Source organism: Heloderma suspectum, chromosome 3 (genome assembly GCF_057233095.1).
Source record: "Heloderma suspectum isolate Gila_16-S chromosome 3, 16-S_ref, whole genome shotgun sequence".
Classification (NCBI taxonomy): domain Eukaryota; kingdom Metazoa; phylum Chordata; class Lepidosauria; order Squamata; family Helodermatidae; genus Heloderma; species Heloderma suspectum.
In genome coordinates, this window is record NC_139460.1 from 38279500 (window position 1) to 38302338 (window position 22839).

Genomic DNA, 22839 nt, shown 5'->3' on the forward strand with positions numbered 1-22839 from the left:
ACTGGCTCCTGGCAGGTGCGCTGGGAGGATCATCCTGTCAATGTGCTCACCAGAGACCAAACGCGACATTAAGGGGTGTGGCCCCAACCCCTGACACCATTTGGCCCGCAGAGGGAAGGGTGGGGGTCATCCCATCCCATTTTGACTGCCAGCCCCTGCCTTAACCCTTTCATTCTCATCCCCAAAGGATTGAAGGTTGAGTATAGGTAACCGCATTTGCTCACATTCCGCTCTTGTTGCCCTGCTTCTCTATGCCCTTCTTTCTCTCCTATGTCTCCCCACCACTGAAATTTAGATTGTATTGCTCCTTGTATTTTCACTTACATTTCTCTGCAAAGACCTTGTACGCTGATCACAGTACATAAAAACATTTTTTAAAAGTAATTATCCTTTTTTGATCTCACACTGAAAACTGGCCAAATGGTGTTGGAGGAGATGTGAAGCTGTCTGCTAGCCTGGATCTGCTGTCTGTCATACAACTCAAATTATACTAGGTGTTTTATGATGTGTGGCTGAAATACATAAATAAGCTGCAACTCTCACCAATTCTAGAGCTGCTACTTTTATTAGTTAATATGTTAGATAGCATCATTAAAAAGCATTAAGGACTGTTGCAGTGTGTCATTTGCTCATCTATTACAGGGATGGGCAACTTGTGGCCCTCCAGCTGTTTTGGCCTGTAACTCCCATCATCCCGCACCATCGGCTATGCTGGCTAGGACTGATGGGAGTTGTACAAAACATTGAGGGCCACACGTTGCCTACCCCTAATCTACCTGCAAACGTAAAGCCTTCCCCAGCTCATGTTGTGATCAAGGCCTGAATGGCTTAAAAATGCTCAATTTTTTCCAATAAAATCAAAGCATTACACATAGGAAGCCAATAGAATAAAGGCTTCATAAGCTTAATGAATCAGAAAGACTTGGAATAGATACACAACACATTTTTAATAGGTATAAAGACACTTTTATATGAATGATAGGCTAAATACTGATTTCTGGATGTTTTAGCGGCGGGAATAATTTCCAGAGTCAAAAAGAGAGAAACTGTTTTTCAGCAACTAATTTCAACTGGGACAGTTCACCTAAGATGTTATCTTGAGTACACAGTTGTAGGGGCAAAGGTAATGTGTGAACCAGGCATTCTTGGACATGGCTGACAGCAACTCACGTGATCATAACCTCTGGAAAAAGTGCCACCACAATCACTGCTGACTGTACACATGAATTGCTGCTGATTGTATGCATGATCACTCACTTTACATGTTACATTTGTCCATACAACAAAGGTGACTGGGACTGCTTGCATGTAGAGCAAGAGGACTCTGTGAATAAAGTGAAAGGCCCAGATTTACACTGCGTAGTCATACAGGGTCATGACAATATATAAGTTTGGCAAAATCAGTGCCAAAATAAGTTTGGCAAAATGACACTGTTCTAAGCAAACTAGGAGGCAGTACAAACGGACCCAACAAATATGAAGGGGATTCAACACATAAATATGTCAACACAAAAATATGGTTTGAAATATAAAGGGGGATCAAATCTTGCTAAGATACTTAATTATTGGAAAAGATGGTCCATGTAATTTGGAGCATGTAAAAGGGGGTGGGGGGAACTCCAGATTTCCCAGTGGGTGCTGAGCACGCCACTTGCCTTCCTAGGCAGCACTGGCAGGCTCATGTGACTCTTGAGACCCTGTGGACTCTTCTGTCTTCTCTCAATTTCAACAGCAACAGCATGGCTCCACTATAGGGCACTAGTAGAGTCAGCATGACTCATACATTTATTTAGCATTCTTGTCACAAAGGGAGCATCTCTGGAAAATTGCAAATGCCATCCTCTCTGCCACAGGCCAAATGCTGTCTACCAAATCCAGGGGAGACCAGATCAGAATAGCCAGTGAAAGCCCCTGAAGGTAAGCCCGCCAAACCTTGAGTGTCTCTTCTTCCTTTGCTAAGCTATAATCATTAAGAGCCATCAAGAATAGGAACACCCTGATCTTCATATCTCTTCCTTTCTAAGTAATTTGGCTGGAAATCCAAGGTGCTGACCTCCTTAGCTAAAGTTCTACTGTTTTAAAGAAGCAGTCCCCAGAGAAACCTCATTCAAGCCAGATTTCAGTCTTCACATTCAAGCTTTGCCTGGGCTTAATGTCTAGCAGACTGATTACCAAAAGAGGCCCAGCATGTGGAGTATGGTCCGGCCTTGCTAGAGTTGAATCCCAGTTAGCTTTATTTCTTCTTCCTCCCCTTCTCCTTGATCCACTCCCTTCTCCATGCTTCTTAGTTTGAACCTTTGGTATAGTCAGGGCAGGGCAAATCCCTAAAAGTCCCCCTTTCCAAACTTTGGGTTGTATCCAACGTGGGCCTTGTGCAGGCACCCACAATGTATTTTATTTTATTTATTTATTTAAAATATTTCCTGGCCACTTTTCAGAGCAGAAGCCCTCCCAAGGCAGCTTACAACAATAAAATACATAAAAACAGTTAAAGTATTAAATGTGATAAAAACATAAAAACAATCAAACAATCAATGCCCACAATAAAACCAACAACGATGTTAACAGCAGCAACAGCAACAATAGCAGTCATATCAAGAGAAGGCCAAGGTAAAATAATATGTTTTCAAGGCATTCTTAAAAGTCTGCAATGACGGAGCATGGCGGACCTTTGATGGCAGCTTGTTCCAAAGGTGTGGGGCCACTGCAGAGAAGGCCCTCTCATGTGTGGTCAACCACCTGACTGCTCTCGCAGGTGGGCAAATGAGAACGGCCTCCTTTTCTGATCTTAAAGTGTGGGCAGGCCGATATGGATGAAGGCGGTCCTTCAAGTAACTTGGTCCCAAACCGTTTACGGCTTTAATGGTCAAAACCAGCACTTTGAACTGGGCTTGGAAACTCACCAGCACCCGGTAAGCTGGCACAGTATAGACGTTATGTGACCAGATGGCCTCATCCCCACCAATACTCAGGCAGCCACATTCTGCACTGGAGTTTCTGAACCATTTTTAAAGGCAGCCCCACATATAGCTCATTACAGTAGTCCAGCCTGGATGTCACTACTGTGTGGATAACTGAGGCAAGATCTGTCCTCTCCAGATAGGCTGGTACGCCAACTGCAGCCCTAAGCTGGTAAAAACCACTCCTGGACACCACAGCCACCTGGGCTTCCCTAGTTAGCTCAGAGTCCAGGGGGACTCCCAGACTGTGCACTTGGTCTTTTAGGGGGAGTGCAATCCCATCCAAGACTAGCTGTAAACCTCCATCCGAAGTAGTTGGTTTCCCAACCCACAGTACCTCCATCTTGTCTGGATTAAGTTTCAGCTTGTTCACCCTCATCCATCCCAAAACAGCCTCCAGACACCTGTTCAAGAGTTCCACAGCCTCCCTGGGATGTGCAGATGGAAACGAGAGGTAGAGCTGAGTATCACCCACATAATGATGACATTTTAGCCCAAACCTCCTGATGTCTTCCCCCAGCAGTTTCATGTAGATGTTAAAAAGCATGGCTAATGGCCATGGGGTGGAACCAAAGTCCCCCAGAACCACCTTCTGAGACCGCTCCTCCAGAAAGGACCAGAACCATTTTAAAACTGTGCCTCCCAAGCCCAATCCAGATAAACAATCCAGAAGGATACCATGGTCGATGATATCGAAAGCTGCTGAGAGGCCCAGAAGAACCAACAGGGTTGCATTCCCCCCATCCATTCCCCAGTGTAAGTCATCAACCAGGGTGACTAAGGCTGTTTCTGTTCTATAACCTGAACCTGACTGGAATGGATCTAAATAATCACTTTCACCCAAAATGGCTTGGAGTTGTGAGGCCACCACATGCTCTAGCACCTTGCCCAAGAATGGCAAATTTGACACAGGGCGGTAATTATCTGGAACCATGGGATCTAAATTTGGTTTCTTCAGCAAAGGCCTCACCACAGCTTCTTTCAAAGCTGCGGGGACTTCACCATCCCTCAAGGAGCCATTTACTACCTCAGAGGTCCAGATATCCAGCCCAGCTCTGGCAGATTTCACATGCCAGGATGGGCAAGGATCTAAAGGGCAAGTAGTAGGCCTCAGTCCTCCAAGCAGTTTGTCCACATGCTCAGGTTGCACAAGCCAAATGGTATCCATAACGTGACTAGATGGTGCACCAGCGCCATCCGTATCAGACTCTCGTCAAAACAATGGCATCCAAGTCAGCATGAATATGAGCAATTTTATCTGCAAAGTGTCTGGCAAATTGTTCACAGCAGGCCTTTGAGAGTTCAAGTTCTTGTGTTCCAAGACCTACACTCAAGAGGCCTTTAACCACACGAAAGAGCTCTGCTGGACGACACTGAGTAGATGCAATGGTGGTAGGATTTCTTCACCGCCATCACCGTCACAGAATAAGCTCACAAGTGGATTCTTACCTGTGTTCGATCATATTCATTCCAAGTATTCTGCCATTTGCGCTCTAATCATCGACACAGTCGTTTCATTGCCCTCAGCACCTCAGAATACCAAGGAGCTGACACAGTTCTACATCTAGGTCGAGGATGTTTGGGAGTGATCATATCAACAGCCTGGATCATCTCCTCATTCCAAGCAGTGACCAGGACCTCAGCAGGACCGTCAGCTAAGCCAGCAGGAAAATCCCCAAGAGACCGCAAAAATCCATCTGGATTCATCAGTCTCTGGGGGCGAACCACTGAATTTGGTCCCCCACCCCTGCAGAGGTTACAGGTGGCCTGAACATCAAAACTGATCAGATAATGTTCTGTCCATGCCAAAGGAGTCACCACTGGCTCCCCCACCTGCAGATCATTTTCTCCCAATCCAGCACAGAAAACCAGGTCCAAAGTGTGTCCTGCCACATGTGTTGAGCAAGATATTATTTGAGACAGGCCCATGGTTGACATGGTAGCCATGAAATCCTAAGCCACTCCTGACAAAGTAGCCTCAGCATGAATATTAAAGTCCCCCAAGACTATAAGCTTTGAGTCCTCAACATTAGGCTCGAGACCACTTCAGTCAGCTCAGGCAGGGAGACTGTTGGGCAGCAGGGTGGGCAGTACACCAACAGAATCCCTATCCTGTGTTGGGTGCCCAACACCAGGTACAGACACTCAAAACTGGCTCAGGTCGGTCAAAACAGAAGGCATCCTCATCCAAGCAGCCCTCTCTCTAAACAACTGTCTTGTCTACGCTGTGTGTGCCTAGACACAGTAACAGCTGTGTCAAGTTCTTGATTTTTCTATCCTTCCATCTTTATTTTTCACCAATATCCAGCTCGGCCACACCCCTGCCACCAAGTCAAGATACACTGAGTTACTCCTTTGTGCACAGGCCTCTCTGGGTTCCCTGTATGTCACCAGAGACATACCCCAATGTACTGCATCTTTTTTATGCTATCGTGTCTTGTTGCAGGTCCAAAGTAATTATCTTTTAATTATTTTGACTAACTAAGAAGTTTACATTAGTCTGTTCCCTTCGCATCCTACTTAATTATATGTTTCCTTTCACTTTACAAGCAAAAGTGCAGGAAAAGCTTCTACCTTGATTTAAATGTGTTACTCCCACCAAGAGCTAGATAAACACTACTTTGGAAGGCAGGCTTCTTCAGGGTGGAAATATGTCCAATTGATTTACTCACAGTTTAGGATGCATAAGGCTGCAGGCTTAAGTTCTTGCTCAAACCAAGCTGGGGGTTCCCCTACTGATTCTTTTTATGTCCGCTTCTGCATGACCTTGTTAACCTATCCGAACATTTTCAAAAAAATAACATGCAACTTTTCCCAGGTTTGACTTGGGGTGCATGGGGGAGCAAAGGAGGCAAACTGCCCCAGGGTCCTACAAGGCTGAGTATCCCCAATATATTGGTTCATATTACCTAGCGAACAAACAAGGCTGCACCTGCTGTATTCTGTCTCCTTAAGAGCCAAGTCAGCATGAACACGCCATGTGAGTGAACTGGAAAAAACAGTTTTATTTTTGCTGCAAAAGGCTGAATGGGTAGTTAGGCCTGTATGATCTCTCCAAGGGCTAGAACAGTCCTGGGCCTGATGGAACCAGGGACAATTCTTAGGCGAGTGTGAGGGAGGAGGACTAGGCCCCAACACTGCTTTGAGCTCTTTGGTGAAAAAACCCCCACAGGATATAAATGGAATAAACTTTATCATACCTGTTGCCACTTGCCCTTCAGTGCTGGGTCTCTGATTGACTGACAGTGCCGTTGAATTTGCTGGATGACACCCTGGTAGTAAACCATTGATGAGTCATAGTTCCCAAGAAGTGCATATTCTCTTCCTTTTTTAGCATTATCACAAATCTCAGCCAAATTCATCCTCTTTGAGAAACCTACAACAAATATCATTAAAAGCAAAATTAATGCATGTGGTAAAATACCTCAGGTCTATAACTACATGATTTAAAGTTTTATATTATTTATCATTGTTTAGTTAGCTATGAAGCCAACAATCCCTAATGGAAATCTTGTTTAGTCACCTCTCTGGCTTCTAGAATTTCAGAAGAAATTGCCCACATACCTTCAATAATATATCGACAGCTTTAAGGATTAGAAACTTGCTTCTAAGAAAAAATGAAAGCTGAGATTCTCAAGAAGCTGAGTTCCGTGCTCAGTACTAAATATTGCACCTTTTCTTCACACCTGAAAAATTGCAGCACAATCACATGCCAAAGGGCTTTTCCATCCATCACAGGACAACACACTGCCTTGTAGAGCACACTTTACAAGTAATTGCAGCCAATTCTGACTCTCTGGTGAGTGTATCATATGATGAATATATTTCATAATATGTTTCATTCACCTATTCCCCTTTTTTAGGTATTTACCTAAAAAGCATATTGTGTGAATAAGATTCAAGTGTATATATGTAACAGATGGAGTTCTGTAAGTGGTAAGACTTGGGTTACATATAGAGCAATATTCTACAACACCAGGAGACCCAACTGCAGCATTCATGCATGTGAAGACCCTACTGGCAAGGATACAGTTTCCTGCCACAACGTATCTTATCAGTAAGAACAACCCCTTTTAATTCTGCCCATCTCTACAGGTTCTGGCTTTTCAGATATTTAAAAAGTCAATTGACATACACATAGACCAACAAGCTGGCTCTATCTTCTTCTTGTGCATTCCAATCCTCACAGAAGATGCCTTACTGAATGGCAGTTGTAAAGTGGTCAAAACATGAGCTATATAGTATTGGAAGCTTTGGCCTAGCAATGTTCTGTTGTTTTAATGGACAGAGCTGCCAATTACTTGTAGCTGGCATCTTTCCAGGACAATCATCCAAACAAATTAATGCACCTGAGATACAAAGCCTCCAGAATGCTTCTGAAATCATGATAGAAGAGAGGCTGATGTCATCCAGATATTTTTCGCACAAGGAAGGCACAGTTCACTATTACAATACACATGACATTCTAGTAATAACAAAAACAGGAAACTTGTCTTAAAAGACATACCAGGACCATTCAAGATCCAATGCATCCACAAGTCAACAGAACAAATCTCAAAAGGAGTGATATCCATATCAAGAAAGCCTGTAGAACTTCCTCAGTTCAAAATGAAGGCAAAATATCCTCTGTTGTATGAAGCAAGTTGTCTATTCGCCCAGCATCCTCTCTCTCACAGTGCCCACCCTGGCACCATTGCTTGCTAATGCTGCTTCCCCCACTGCTGCTTTGCTTCTAGTGAGCGTGCAAAGTCATTGTACCTTTTGACAGGAGACATCGTAGCACAAGATAAACCCCTGGTCTTGTTGGTGGACAAACTGCATGTATCTGCCATGTTGGTCCCACAACTGGCAACAGCAGTGACCATCTTAGGCTGGAGACTTGGCAAAATTGTAAAATGCAACAGTAAGATGCACATCAGGATTTTTCCTGAAAAAGGATTGGTGCAGATGCATTATTAGAGTACTGGGGTATAATATCTTGCTCCATTCTCTGACACCTATTCCCGTCTGCTATTTAACATTAAATTTCTCCCCACGACCTGAGTTCGATCCCAGCGGAAGCTGGGTTCCAGGTAGCCGGCTCAGGTCGACTCAGCCTTCCATCCTTCCGAGGTCGGTAAAATGAGTACCCAGCTTGCTGGGGGAAAGGTAGTCACGACTGGGGAAGGCAATGGCAAACCACCCCGCTATAGTCTGCCACGAAAATGCCAGCGAAAGCGGTGTCTCTCTAGGAGTCAGCAATGACTCGGTGCTTGCACAGGAGGAACCTTTCCTTTCCTTTCATTCAGATCTACACAGCAGATACTTGTTAGGAACTCTGGCAGGAACCAGAAGCTTGGAGCTGGCACCTAGCCTAGTGAACTGCTATGGACTCTGTATGCTCAAGATTCAGAACTATCTCTGTAGGAAATAGATTTTATTTTATTTATTGAAAACAATTGCATCCTGCCCTATATCATTAAGAACACAAGTAATAGATGTGTTCTACATCAGCCCTTGAGACTGGCATGTAATATGAAGCCCCTGAATTGACCAGGTTATGTAGATATATTGGGAGCCTGTCCAAAATAGCAGCAGTATTTTGCTTGCTGTCGTTTGTGCTCCACCTCAGGGCACTGAACTAAGGAGCCCTGAGGAGGGAAGTATAGCCTCTAGGTCTGGACTCCAGTGTATCTGGCCTGACCCCAGCAGTTCTGCTCTCAACTTACCTGTGGCTAGTGCTTTTAGACAAAGACACATGAAATATTTATATTCTAGCATTCTGTCTTGACATCAAGATACCCAAGTTGGCTATCATAATCAAATTTAAACATACAATAATAAAAACAGCACACACAAAAAAACAAGAAACAGGGGCAGCAGAAAACATAATAAAACCAGGAAGGTGAAGTCCAAGAATAACTAGAAAAAATAGCCAGGAACCATGTTTTCATGACACAGGATGATGTCAACCTGCTATAACCACCTCCTCCTGACATAATCAGTTCTCAGATCCACATTAAGGGTGCAATCCTATGGCCGCTAGACAGCGGTGAGATGGCCATACGATTGTTTCGTTTCCAGGAACTGACCTCAGAGCCTGCACTCCGAGATCAGTTCCCAGAAAACCACCTCCCTGCCCCCTCCCCCTTGCAGGCAGCACAGATCATCACTGGGCTCCACGCTCAGATGAGCAGCGTGCAGGAGGGCGGAAGGGGGCGTTCCCGGGGGTGGGGAGAGCAGAAGTGCCGGTACGATGCTTCCTATGTGTCGTCTGGCCTCCCCTCCCCCACTCCAAAGTCCTGCGGCTAGACAGTCGAAATCAGCCATCTAGTCATGAGTGAAGGGTGGCCAGAGCATGGAGGAGAAGATCCCCTCCGCACTCTTCCCACCCTGCATTGGATAGGCAGTTGCCTCTGAGTTTGGAGGCGGCCGCCTCTCCACACAGGATTGCTCCCTAAGTGAATGAGACTGTAACTGCAAATATAACCTTTTTGTCAGTAAGTTCAACCCACATGGTATATGTTGCCCAGAGCCTGAGCAACTTAGTACTTCACAAAGGAGAATAGATATGCCCCAACACCATTGCACAATTAAAAGCAGTTTTAGTTTATTGAGGAAGTTACCCATACATACAAATAGACAAGGAGCTGAGGGGAGTTAGCCCAGGGACAAGGCCTTGATGGTCGGTTGTGATTCTCTACTGAGTGACAGACTCCAGGTAATAGGAAAATTGAGTTGACTTGGCACAACTACTGAATTACTTATATATTCTTTATTCTCCTTTCTTTAGGTCAATACATGTAAATAAGTTGTGAAAGTGTACATTAAATATCTAGGGCAATCTTCCTTCAGCAGATAGAAAACCTTTTCCATATGATACATCCACCCTCTTTGATTAAACAAGAGCTTTTGATATAACAATAAACAATGGACCAGTCTTTCCCAACCTGGGGCCCTCCAAATGTGTCAAACCCCTATCATGGAACAGACCACTGTGTGTTTCACAGAAAATTCCAAGAAGCTTTTTAGTAAGCAAAACCTCAAACATCTGGATTAGGGCAGTAAAGTCAGGGGGTGGCGAGGGATGTCACAAGCCTTTTATATATCAAATATAATTGAGATCCATATTTCTATATTTCCCCATTTTGTTTTCTCATTCTGTTGCTCATCCAAGGGAGTTCCAACAGTAAGATAAGCACTAGATTAGGCATATCCTAGATGCTGTACCCATAACTCATGTCTTACAAGGGTGACCATAAAGGTAGAGTATGTGACAGCAACTCTCATGTATGTCATTCATGCAAATTATAAAGAAAAGCTGCCTAGATAGCAATACTATCAATCTGCCCATTTGTTAGTTATATGGGTCAGTAGGTATGGTCATTTACATGCCATATTTCAGATTAAAGTTCACTGTGACAATTACTCTATTTCAAATCAAGGGCCAATGGAGAACATGCAACAATAAAGCACCTGCTATTCTCAATGTATTGAACTTACCAACTGTGTTCAATGTGAGCCACTGCTGGAACAAGTTCTTATTCACAAAAACGAAGTGTTTCTTACTTCAAACGTTCTCCGAAAATTTGGTCTGCATGCAAAATCTCGCTTTTCCGGCTGCAGAATTATGGCAATTGACTCACAGTAAGTGAACATCTTCAGTATAATATCCCTATTCTTCTGAACAGTTTACACTCAATACATAATTAATATATTATCACTTGGCTTCTTCACCAGTCCTTGACAGTTCCTCAGATATCTTTTGAGACTCCTTCATTCATGGATCATACATAAGAGAGTTTACATAAGCATGTCAAAGAGCTGATTTTTCAATCCATGATTTTAAAATCTTGTACCAGAAAACTAAGGAGATCCCAAAACATATTAACTTTCATTGCATAAGCTGAGTTGACCCCTCAGCTTATGCAGTGAAGGTTGGAATGAACGTTCTATTCATTCATGGTTATAAGCAAGACACTGTTAATCAAAAGGCTTTTCCTTCTTTGAACCTGCTAAATACACTCCTTCCACGCTTATATACATTTCAGAAAGAGAGAATCCCCAAATCTTTGCAGACCCCACACTCTCCCATCCCAGCAAACAGTTGGCTGTACTAGTCCAGTTTCCCAAGTTCTCTATTTCCTTTCCTCCCCTGCACATAGATGCAAATGCTAACAGGGACATCATGCAGTCTGCTTTCCTAATGAAAAACACTGCTTGCAATCTTTTCAGGCCTTTTTCCTCAGCTGCGAGCACCACAAATCTTTATATTTAAAACAAAAACAGAAAAACTGTGATTTTTGAGATTTCGGGTCTGATCCTAATGTTCCCCCATCATATGTTGGTCTTGCATTCCCATCCTGAAAGCAGTGCTACACCAATACTCCGATCTTGTCCCAAGCCATCTATTGCCAAATTTCCTGTTTTCACCATGCTTCTGACCTCATCTTCCAAGGTCAGTCCTGGCCTATGACTATTAACATTCCTGAACATCATCATTATAAAGTGCCTGGGGAGGAGACTACAGATTACACAGAGGGGAAGCAAGGAAGGAGTACCAAAGTTGTGACAAAGGAGGAACTGAATATTGATAAAAATGTGGCAAACTTACAGGGATGGGAAGCACTAAAAAGTGTGACATATTTTATGGATGGCCCACTGTGAAAATCCTTGCTTGCTCAAGCAAGAAATTCACATTCCATACATTTCAGGCATCCTCCTGTCAGACAGTGTTCCACAGATGCCTCGTAACAAGAGGATGCCTTAAAATATAGGAAATGCTCATGACTTGCTTGAGCAAGTAAGGATTTTCATGGTGGATCTGTCGCTTCTATTAATCCATTTTTACAACCATCCGTGTGCTTCATATCCTAGGACTGATGGGGAAATGACATTTTGCATGTTAAGGACAATTGTAATGTCCCGTTATTAGGTTCACACAGGGCAGCTGTACACATCAGAATGCAAACCTATGCATCTTACACACACAGACCCTTGTTAAATGTTTGCCAGTTATAAACTGTACATTCAGCCATATCCAAATGCTGGAAACAGAAATACCCAATTTTTAAAAGCCAACATCAAAGTATGCCAACTCCACCTGGTTGACATAGATGCATTTCATAAACATCACTCAGTATTTCATCACTTGATGACTTGCTGCTGATCATGTGAAATACCTCCATTAGAAAGTGGTGTGTTTGAGGGAATACAAAAGCTCTACTTGTGACATTCAGTTGATGAGGCTGTTTCACATATGCAGTCATCTCTTAACACTGCATCTTCGTGAGAATTCATAAGAACATAAGAAGAGCCATGCTGGATCAGACCAAGGGTCCATCTAGTCCAGCATTCTGTTCACACACTGGCCAACCAGCTGTGCACAGGAAACCCACAAGTAGGACATGAGTGCAACAGCACCCTCCCACCCATATTCTCCAGCAACTGGTGTACATATGCGTACTGCATCTAATAGTGGAGGTAGCATATAGCCATCAGGACTAGTAGCCATCATTGTAGACAACTCACATCACTGTAAGCACAAAAGAACTCTGAAAGGGCACAGCCCTAGAAAGAAGTGAGTTTACTGCAGCCATTTTGACCACTTTAATGCTGTCAAAGCTTACTGCTGAAGCAAACCCAAAGGGATTTTCTTTAAAAATGCTGCCAATCTTTGATAATAAATTTTTGTTGTTAAAGGAAAATACAGCTGGATACAAAATGTAACTATTGCTACATTACCAACCATGTTATTAAATACCAAACTTTTTAACTAGACACCTGAGAAAATACAATTTTTAAATACAGAACGAGAGGTTTTTTTAACTGGGAAATTGAAAAGGGGACAGTCATCTCCATTACAGCTGCAACTCATATTTTATCATATTGTCCTTTATCCCATAACATCCCACCCAGCCCTATACAACAGACATTGCAGCATTTACGTGCCCCTCCTCTTTTTTTTCCATTTTGATTTTTGCAGCCATGACAATATTCCTGATTTGACTTCCCAGCCCTCTTATTTTTTATTTATTTATTTATTTTCTAGTCCACCCAATAACTAATGTTCTCTGGGCAGATTACAAACAGTTAAAAGACTAAAATGACATAGAACGGTTAAAACATTTAAAATAATACATTTTGATGTGAAACCCACATTTATTAGCTAGCCACCCGACACACCCCACCATGGCCTAAAGCCCCAAATGTTAAGGCCTCGTGATAGACATAGAATCAGGGGAGGGGAGGGGAGGGGCCTCTCCGCACCGTTATCTGGGCGCGGTCCCCGATAGCGGCCGCACCCCCGACCGCTGAATGTCACCTACCTAATAATTACTACCCGCCTTTTCCCTCAGGCCCTCCCTCTTGCCGACCCTCCCCTCCGAATATGTGGAGGGGGGGAGACTCACAGACAAAGGAGCAACACTAATCTGATCCCCCCGCGAGTACACAGCACTCGCTGGGATTTGTAGTTCACGGAGGCTGGCGTCTCCCCGGGCGACCAGACAAAGCGCTGCCGGCAAGACTACAACTCCCAGCATGCTTCGCGAGGGGACGACTCCTTTCTCCCTCGTCTCCCTTGTCACTTGCTTACCGGCGGAGGCAGGTCTTTCATGAAATGCGGCGGCTCGCGATCCCTGGCGGGAGGGCCGCGTTTCCCATCCTTCTTACTCGAGGCTGGCCCGGGGGGCAGAAAGGCTCCCGGGCCTGTTGCCTGGCGGGGCCGCGTCCTTCGAGGGCTCGCGTGTGTGTGGCGCGCCCGAGGGGAGGGGGGCGCAGCCCTCCGGCTCCCGCACAGCCCGTTGGCCTGCGCGCGCTGTGGCAGCGGTGGCCGCGGCGGCGGCGATTGGTTACCATGGAGGCAGAGAGGGAAGGGCGCGTGGAGAGCTCCTGTCGCTCCTCCCCCGGCTGGTGGGAGGGAGACCCGAATCCTCACGGTCCGAGGTACACCCGACGCCTCCATTGGGCTGCAGAGGAGCCCTCCTCCTGAGCCTACGCTTTTCCTGAGTTGAACATAGGAGAGCAGCAGAACTTTCTGCCTCTGTCAACCCCTTTGCAGGGCTGGGAAACTTGTGGCCGCTCGAGATGTTTTTTTGGGGGGGAGAGCCTACAATTCCCATCATCCCTCAGCATTGGATATTCTGGCTAGGGCTGTTGGGAGTTGTAGGCTAGAAATCTGGAGGGCCACAAGTTGCCCACCCCGTCTTTAGGCGACAGCAGAACTTGTGGCCCTCCAGATGCTTTGGACTACAACTACCATCAACCCTAGCCAGCATAGCCAGTGGTAAGGGATGATGTGAGTTGTAGACCAAAACATCTTGCCCAGTCCTGCCTTAATGTACAGATGATACAACACAAGAGCACTCCCTTTTAACTTCAGATTAATGAATATGTCTTGTTTTAATATTCATAATCCAGTTCATCCCACCTCAGCAGCTCCTGGTAGAATCACATTAAGCTTTCCATATCATGATAAAATTACATTGGAAGCTCCTTGTAGGCAGGGACTAGTCTTTTTTCTTATGAAACCTTGTGAAATGCCATGTACAACAATAAATATCTGTAACTACCATTATTAATCACCTTGAGTGCTTTTTTTAAAGCAGAAAATAGATTAATGCACTTAGAGCGCAATCCTATGCATGTTTGTTGTTGTTGTTGTTCAGTCGTTCAGTCGTGTCCGACTCTTCGTGACCCCATGGACCATAGCACGCCAGGCCTTCCTGTCCTGCGCTCTCTCCCGGAGCGTGCTCAAGTTCATATTCATTGCATCCGTGATGCTATCTAGCCATCTCATCCTCTGCCGTCCCCTTCTCCTTTTGCCTTCAGTCTTTCCCAGCATCAGGGTCTTTTCCAGGGAGTTTTCTCTTCGCATTAGGTGGCCAAAATATTGGAGCTTCAGCTTCAGTATCTGTCCTTCCAATGAGCACTCAGGGTTGATTTCCTTTAGGATGGACTGATTTGACCTCCTTGCAGTCCAGGGGACTCGTAAGAGTCTTCTCCAGCACCACAGTTCGAAAGCATCAATTCTTCGGCGCTCAGCCTTCCTTATAGTCCAGCTCTCACAGCCATACATTACTACTGGGAAAACCATAGCTTTGATTAGACGGACCTTTGTCGGCAAGGTGATGTCTCTGCTTCTTACTATGCTGTCTAGGTTGGCCATAGCTTTCCTCCCAAGGAGCAAGCGTCTTTTAATTTCATGGCTACAGTCACCGTCTGCGGTGATCTTGGAGCCCAAGAAAGTAAAATCTGTCACTGCTTCCATTTCTTCCCCTTCTATATGCCAGGAAGTGATAGGGCCAGATGCCATGATCTTCGTTTTGTTAATGTTGAGTTTCAAACCAGCTTTTGCACTCTCCTCTTTCACCCTCAACAAGAGGCTCTTGAGATCCTCTTCGCTTTCTGCCATTAGGGTGGTATCGTCTGCATATCGGAGGTTGTTGATAATTCTCCCGGCAATCTTAATTCCGACCTCTGATTCATCCAACCCGGCATTTCTCATGATGTACTCTGCATATAAGTTAAATAAGCAGGGTGACAATATGCAGCCTTGTCGTACTCCTTTCCCAATTTTGAACCAATCGGTTGTTCCATCTCTGGTTCTTACTGTTGCTTCTTGACCCTCGTACAGGTTTCTCAGGAGACAGGTAAGGTGGTCTGGTACTCCCATCACTTTAAGAATTTGCCACAGTTTGTTGTGATCCACACAATCAAAGGCTTTAGTGTAGTCAATGAAGCAGAAATAGACGTTTTTCTGGAATTCTCTTGCTTTCTCCATGATGCAGCGAATGTTGGCGATTTGATCTCTAGTTCCTCTGCCTCTTCGAAACCCAGCTTGTACTTCCGGTAGTTCTCGGTTCGCATACTGCTGAAGCCTAGCTTGTAGGATTTTGAGTATAACCTTGCTGGCATGTGAAATGAGCGCAATTGTGCGGTAGTTTGAACACTCTTTGGCGTTGCCCTTCTTTGGAATTGGAATGTAAACTGACCTTTTCCAGTCTTGTGGCCACTGTTGAGTGTTCCAGATTTGTTGGCATATTGAATGCAGCACTTTAACAGCATCATCTTTTAGGATTTTAAATAGCTCGGCTGGAATACTGTCATCTCCGCTAGCTTTGTTGTTACTAATGCTTCCTAAGGCCCACTTGACTTCACTCTCTAGGATGTCCGGCTCAAGTTCAGTGACCGCACTATCATGGCTATCAGGGACATTCAGATCTTTCCTGTATAGTTCTTCTGTGTATTCTTGCCACCTCTTCTTAATCTCATCTGCTTCTGTTAGGTCCCCGCCTTCTTTGTCCTTTATCATGCCCGTCTTTGCATAAAACGTTCCCTTGAGATCTCCAATTTTCTTGAAGAGATCTCTAGTCTTTCCCATTCTGTTGTTTTCCTCGATTTCTTTGCATTGTTCATTTAAGAAGGCCTTCTTGTCTCTCCTTGCTATTCTCTGGAACTCTGCATTCAGTTGGGTATATCTTCCCCTTTCTCCCTTGCTTTTCGCTTCCCTTCTTTCGTGAGCTACTTGTAAAGCCTCATCAGACAGCCACTTGGCTTTCTTGCATTTCTTTTTCTTTGGGACGGATTTCGTTGCTGCCTCCTGAACAATGTTACGGACCTCCGTCCATAGTTCCTCAGGCACTCTGTCTATCAGGTCTAATCCCTGAAATCTATTCCTCACCTCCACTGTATATTCATCGGGGATATGATTTAGGTCATACCTGAATGGTTTAGTGGTTTTCCCGACGTTCTTCAATTTAAGCCGAAATTTTGCAAGAAGCAGCTCATGATCTGAGCCACAGTCAGCTCCAGGTCTTGTTTTTACTGACTGTATGGAGCTTCTCCATCTTTGGCTGCAAAGGACATAATCAATCTGATTTCGATATTGACCATCTGGTGACGTCCATGTGTAGAGTCGCCTCTTGTGCTGTTGGAAAAGAGTGTTTGCTATGATCAGCATGTTCTCTTGGCAAAACTCTATTAGCTTTTGTCCTGCTTCATTTTGTACACCAAGGCCATGCCTGCCTGTTATCCCAGTGATTTCTTGACTTCCTACTTTAGCATTCCAATCCCCTATGATGAAGAGGACATCTTTTTTTGGTGTTAGTTCTAGAAGGTGTTGTAGGTCTTCATAGAACCGATCAACCTCAGCTTCTTCGGCCTCAGTGGTTGGGGCATAGACTTGAATTACTGTGATGTTGAATGGTTTGCCTTGGATTCGTACTGAGATCATTCTATCATTTTTAAGATTGTACCCCAGTACTGCTTTTCCCACCCTTTTGTTGACTATGAGTGCTACTCCATTTCTTCTAAGGGATTCTTGCCCACAATAGTAGATATGATGGTCACCTGAATTAAATTCGCCCATGCCTGTCCATTTTAGTTCGCTGATTCCCAAGATGTCGATGTTCAATCTTGCCATCTCATGTTTGACCATCTCCAGCTTACCTTGATTCATTGATCTGACATTCCAGGTTCCTAAACAATATTGTTCTTTACAGCATCGGATTTTCTTTTCACCGCCAGACACATCCACAGCTGAGTGTCCTTTCGGGTTTGGCCCAGCCGCTTCACTCTTTCTGGCGCTACTTGGAAATACCCTCTGCTCTTCCCCAGTAGCATATTGGACACCTTCCGACCTGAGGGTCTCATCTTCCGGCGTCATATCTTTTAGCCTTGTGATACGTTCCATGGGGTTTTCTTGGCAAGAATACTGGAGTGGGTTGCCATTTCTTTCTCCAGTGGACCACATTTTGTCAGAACCCTCTGCCATGACCTGTCCGTCTTGGGTGGCCCTGCACGGCATAGCTTATGGCTTCACTGAGTTACGCAAGCCCCTTCGCCACAACAAGGCAGTGATCCATGAAGGGGCTATGCATGTTTACACAGAAAAAAATCCTAGAACTCCAAGCCTTCCCCAGCCAGGGTATTATAGGATTGTGCTGTTAATATAATCTATAAAGATAACAGAGGAGGTGTGTCTGTCAGCACCATAGCGCCAGGTCCATGAAACCTAGGCACCTGAAACTTGGCATGCATACTAAGGGGACCCGAGGAGCTTGCACCTCAAGGTTATTTTGTTTTTAAAATGCATTAAAGGCACAATTGTATGTATGTTTAGACAGAAAAAAGTCCTCAACTCTCAGCATGACTGGCTGGGGCATGCTGGGAATTGTAGAATGTTTTTCTGTCTAAACATGCATAGGATTGTGCCCTAATTTGCTTAGGGCGCAATCCTATTGATCGTGGCCTCAGGGCTTGGAAGCCCCCAAACTTTGAGGCATCCAATTATCTAATGCAAGGCAGGAGCAGTGGAGGTGACATTTACCTCCCTGTCCTCCTGCCCTGCAGATTTCACTAGATGGACTTTTCAGCCCATCTAGTGAGGGTGCTTCAGAGGGGGAGGGAAGGAGGCTGGAGGAAGCTCAGATTAACTCATATCCTGGCCTCTCTGGTTTCCTCCCCACCCACCAGGACACCCCCTTTTCTCCTCCTCCAATGTCACTTTTCCAACCTCCCAGGGCAGCCAGCTTGGTTCTTTCTGTACCAGCTGTGAGGGGACAGGGGAGGAGGGTCGGATCTCTGACTCCCCCTTCTGAGATCAGAACACTGTCTCCAACCTGTTGTGTGCTGTTTGGTTTTAATTTTTGTGAACCACCTAGAGAGCTTCGGCTATTGGGCGGTATAGAAATGAAATGAAACAAACAAACCTCGGAAGCTGGAATCCAAACAATCCTATTGTCCCTGGGACACTCACCCAGGGACAACAGGATTGCTCTCTTACATTGATTTAAATGTGTCTGTGTTTGAAGTCTCCAGTACCAACTTCAGTCACTAGGTGGCAGACTTCCCTAACCAACCCATAGTTTTCCAGACCAGTCAATATAGTCTGAAGCTAGAGAGTGTAGTCCAAGGAGCAGAGTTACATGGCTGCAACCTTCCCTCTGCTATGGGGCAGCCCTCCCTCAGAGGGCTATAGGGGTGCACCATGGCGTGGCTTCACTCAAAAAGGGCAGGCATAATGTCAGACACCCTGACAGCTGTGTAACTGCTTGAAGGCTGTGTTGTATCAAACTAAGGGCTATCTCAAGCTGTGCAAAGCTGGATCTGTTCACTAGTTATAAATAAAATAACCAGCAATTTAAAAAAGATAGAACCTACTGCAACACTAAACATGTTTACCCAGGTGTGAGCTTATTTATTTATTTATTTATTTGACTTATACCCCACCTTTCTACTAAAAATGGCACTCAGAGTGGTTCCGCTGGGTTCAATGGTAAGTATACATATTCTAAATGTTTTAAATACTTTCCCCCTGTTCTTGTCCTCTGAGACAGAATTAGTTAAAAAATCCACGTAACAGTGCAATTCTGTGCAGGTTTACTTAGACATAAACCAATTGTGTTCAGTAAGATTTACAGCACAACCCTATGCATGTCTATGCAGAAGTAAGTCTCACTGACTTATTCCCAGGTGAGTACGTATAGAATTGCAGCCTTGTTCCCTAGTAAGTAAATTTAGGATTGCAGCCTAAATTATCAAAACTGGCTCAGATCCAACTAAATGTAGTCACCCTTATGTTCCACTGGGAGGAAATGGAACAATTTTGCCACTACTAGGTAGGCCCCAATGCTTCTTTCAACCATATGTTTTGGCAATGCCTAATTGTTGCTTGGACAGATACTGAAGCTGAAGCTCAAATTGGCCACCTAATGCGAAGAGAAAACTCCCTGGAAAAGACCCTGATGCTGGGAAAGATTGAAGGCAAAAGAAGGGGACGGCAGAGGATGAGATGGCTAGATAGCATCACCGATGCAATGAATATGAATTTGAGCACACTCCGGGAGAGATCGGAGGACAGGAAGGCCTGACATGCTATGGTCTATGGGGCCACGAAGAGTCGGACATGACTTAACGACTGAACAACAACAACAACAATTGTTGCTTCCTTGGAGGAGGTCATAATACAGATAAACTTTGTACTGAAACACTCTTTAATATTTAATGATGTACAAATCCTCCTACTATTTACCAGTTTGTTGGAAGTTAATGTATGGTCAGTGCAAATGGATTTTCCAAGCCCTTTTGACAGCCAAAAGACTGATATTACAACATTGGGAGGATAAATGGTCACCTCCTATAAGGGATTGGATCGAGGACCTAATAACGCTATCAACGTTTGAACGGGTGGTATATAGGCCACCACTCACAAATGGACAAATACGTGGATATTTGGTCTGCTTTTGTTGAAGCTTATGCATAATCTGTCTTTTGTAGAAAATTGTACTTAATGGAATATTGATACTTTTATGCATGCAGGGTTTTTTTTTTCACAATTTGCTTTGTTAAAACCACAATAAAAATTTATAATAATAAACTACATAGGCACTATTGACTTACACACACAATCCATGTTTCTTCAAACATAAACATTCATTTTCTTTTTGAAGAGAAATCAGGCATTTCTGTCACCATTTGTGGTATCAATTGCTTGCAAACCCATCTTGCACTGTGAATGGAGAGCTACCGTGGCTGCTTCACACCAGGTGGTTTGGGGTTACTTGCTAGAAAACTAGTTTTACACAGCTCAGATTTCAGTAATAAGGCTTACTTCCAGACTGAGAAGAGCTTATTGTCCAACGTGATAATCTAAAGACAGATACTGTCCCCAATGGGACTCTGCAAAGGCAACAATTAGGCAGCGTTTTATTGGGTTGCACAGAACACACGGAAGATGCTGTCAAACTAATCTCTAGAGTTTAGACATAAAATTGGTTTCCTGGAGAGAGAACATAGGAGATTTGGCAACATAAAGATATTTAAAGAGCTTAAGGCTCTCTGGAGAGAAGTTGAAGTTATTGAGTTGCAGACGACTGAAGCTTTGCGAAGCATGTAAAAACAGAGTTTTCAATGAGCAACAGCAAAGTGCACTATAATTTTGGTGCAGCATCTAAAACAACAATGAAAACTTCAACATTACTTTGCAACAGTGACTTGCTGCTAAGGATTCAATTTGCAGTTTCCCAACTCCAGGACTAAGATGGCTATTTCCCAACTAAGTATCAGATGAGCATTATTAGGGGATGGAAACATCTAAAAAAATGTGATAGCCATTACTCATAGCTCTGAGAACTTCGCCTGAAGCTCTCCTAGGGGTGTCACCTTTCACTTAAAGGCTGTAATATTAGGGGCAAACCAGACATGAACGGACCTCATGACATCTCTTTTTAAAAGCAATTGCAAGTTTGAGGGAGTGAATTAGCTCCAGGCCCGTCCCCCCACACACCAAGCTGCTGCAGCCCCACTTGGAAAAAAGACATGTACCTATATGGTGCCTGTCTTTTTTCCCTATTAGCAACTTCAAGTAGCAATTTCAGGAAAACAACACGGAGGGCAAAGAGTTAAAATTCCCCCTCCCACCACAGGCCAGTTCCCTGAGCCGATTCACATAATTAATTAATTAATTAATTAATTACAGGGCTGCTTATAAGCTTCAAAAAAGGACCTAGGAGATCTGAGCATGGAACATCCACATCACATGTAGTTTGGCCCTTATTTCTTTGTTGCACCGATACCCTGCTCTTCAGCCAGAAAGGCTCCCAGAACAGCTTACAGTTGAATAAACACAAGACAGTCCCTGTCCTTAAGCTTACACTCTAAAAGAGACATGACACAAAAGGAAAATGGAATGAGGGAAAAGGAAAACAAGAAAACTCAAGCACTGATTCTTAATATCATCAAGGTTTTCCTACCAACCAGATGTAATGCCTATAATACAGCTGGATGTTGTTGGTCTTCTCATCATGACCATCTGGAATGGAAACAGCTCAAAGAGAGGTGAAGCCAAAAATGGTTGGTTTCTCAGCTGAGCTGCTGATGTAGCCCTACTTCCTGTCTCTTCCTCTTCTATAGCCTGATGGAACGGATTGGGAGTTGTTCTATTTAAAGCCAAAACCTTTGAACCAAACTACCTGGAATGTAACTTGACATTGGGATACTTCCTAGGGCCTTGTGTTTTCTATGTACTTTAGGTTGTTGCATTGAGGGGAAGGAAATAAAACAATATGCTACATGCGTTTCAGAATTAGATACACAAGTGAAATCCATAGTCAGGCCCAGCACCAGCATCCATTCATGTTAAAGCTTTATTCTTCCAGGCTTCTTCATTGCAACATCACACATTATCTCCCCTATGTCAGTTTCTCTTCCACATTAACATTCTATAGACAAAATTGCTAGGTGGCCTAAAGAGCAATCCTGTGGCTGCTAGACAGCAACTAGACAGCCACAGGGTATACCGTTTTCCAGGAACCAACCTTGGAGCCTCTGCTCCGAGGTTGATTCCCAGAAAACTGACCTACCTCCAGTTCTGCACTGCCTCAGAGGCAGCATGGAACAGCCCCATCCTCCTCACTCGCAAGAGGGGCCAAAAGGGGCGTGGCTGGGGGCGTTCCGGGGCGGGGGGATGTAGCTGCGTGTACCGCACATCCAATGTATCGTACAGCAGCCTCCTTCCCCGCTCCGTGCTCCTGTGACTAGACAGCCGCAATCAGTTGTCTAGCCAAAAAAGCAGGGCAGGGGAAGCACGGAGGGCACGATCCCCGCCATGCTTCTCCTGCCCTGCTTAGGATAGGTGGTCACCTCTGAGTTCGGCCGCGGCCGCTTATCTCGATAGGATTGCGCCCTTAACTATTCTTACCCTGTAGTAGAATGCTGTATTATTCACCAGGCATGGCAATAGGGTATGTCCGTGGGTTCTGGGGCAGGGGTTATGTGTTTGTGTGTGTGAACTAGACATTTACACACCTTTATTTTGATGCTGTAAATCCTATCAGAAGCATAGGCTCCCATTTTTCCTGGGATCAATGTCCCTGTGCTTTGTCACTCCCATTAGTTG

The 22839-nt window shown here is 44.5% G+C and overlaps 1 protein-coding gene across 7 annotated transcripts in view; it reads right to left on the minus strand.

Annotated features, from left to right (window-relative positions):
• The window catches only part of KATNAL1 (katanin catalytic subunit A1 like 1), a 109662-nt gene that overhangs the window by 46592 nt on the left and 40231 nt on the right, over positions 1 to 22839 (minus strand). For 2 of the 7 annotated variants that reach the window (XM_084842956.1, XM_084842950.1), the window contains one exon: positions 6161 to 6336. In XM_084842956.1, coding sequence (XP_084699082.1) covers positions 6161 to 6322 — 162 coding nt within the window. In that variant the 5' untranslated portion in view covers positions 6323 to 6336. The other 5 variants (XM_084842955.1, XM_084842953.1, XM_084842954.1 and 2 more) reach the window with 5 other exon arrangements.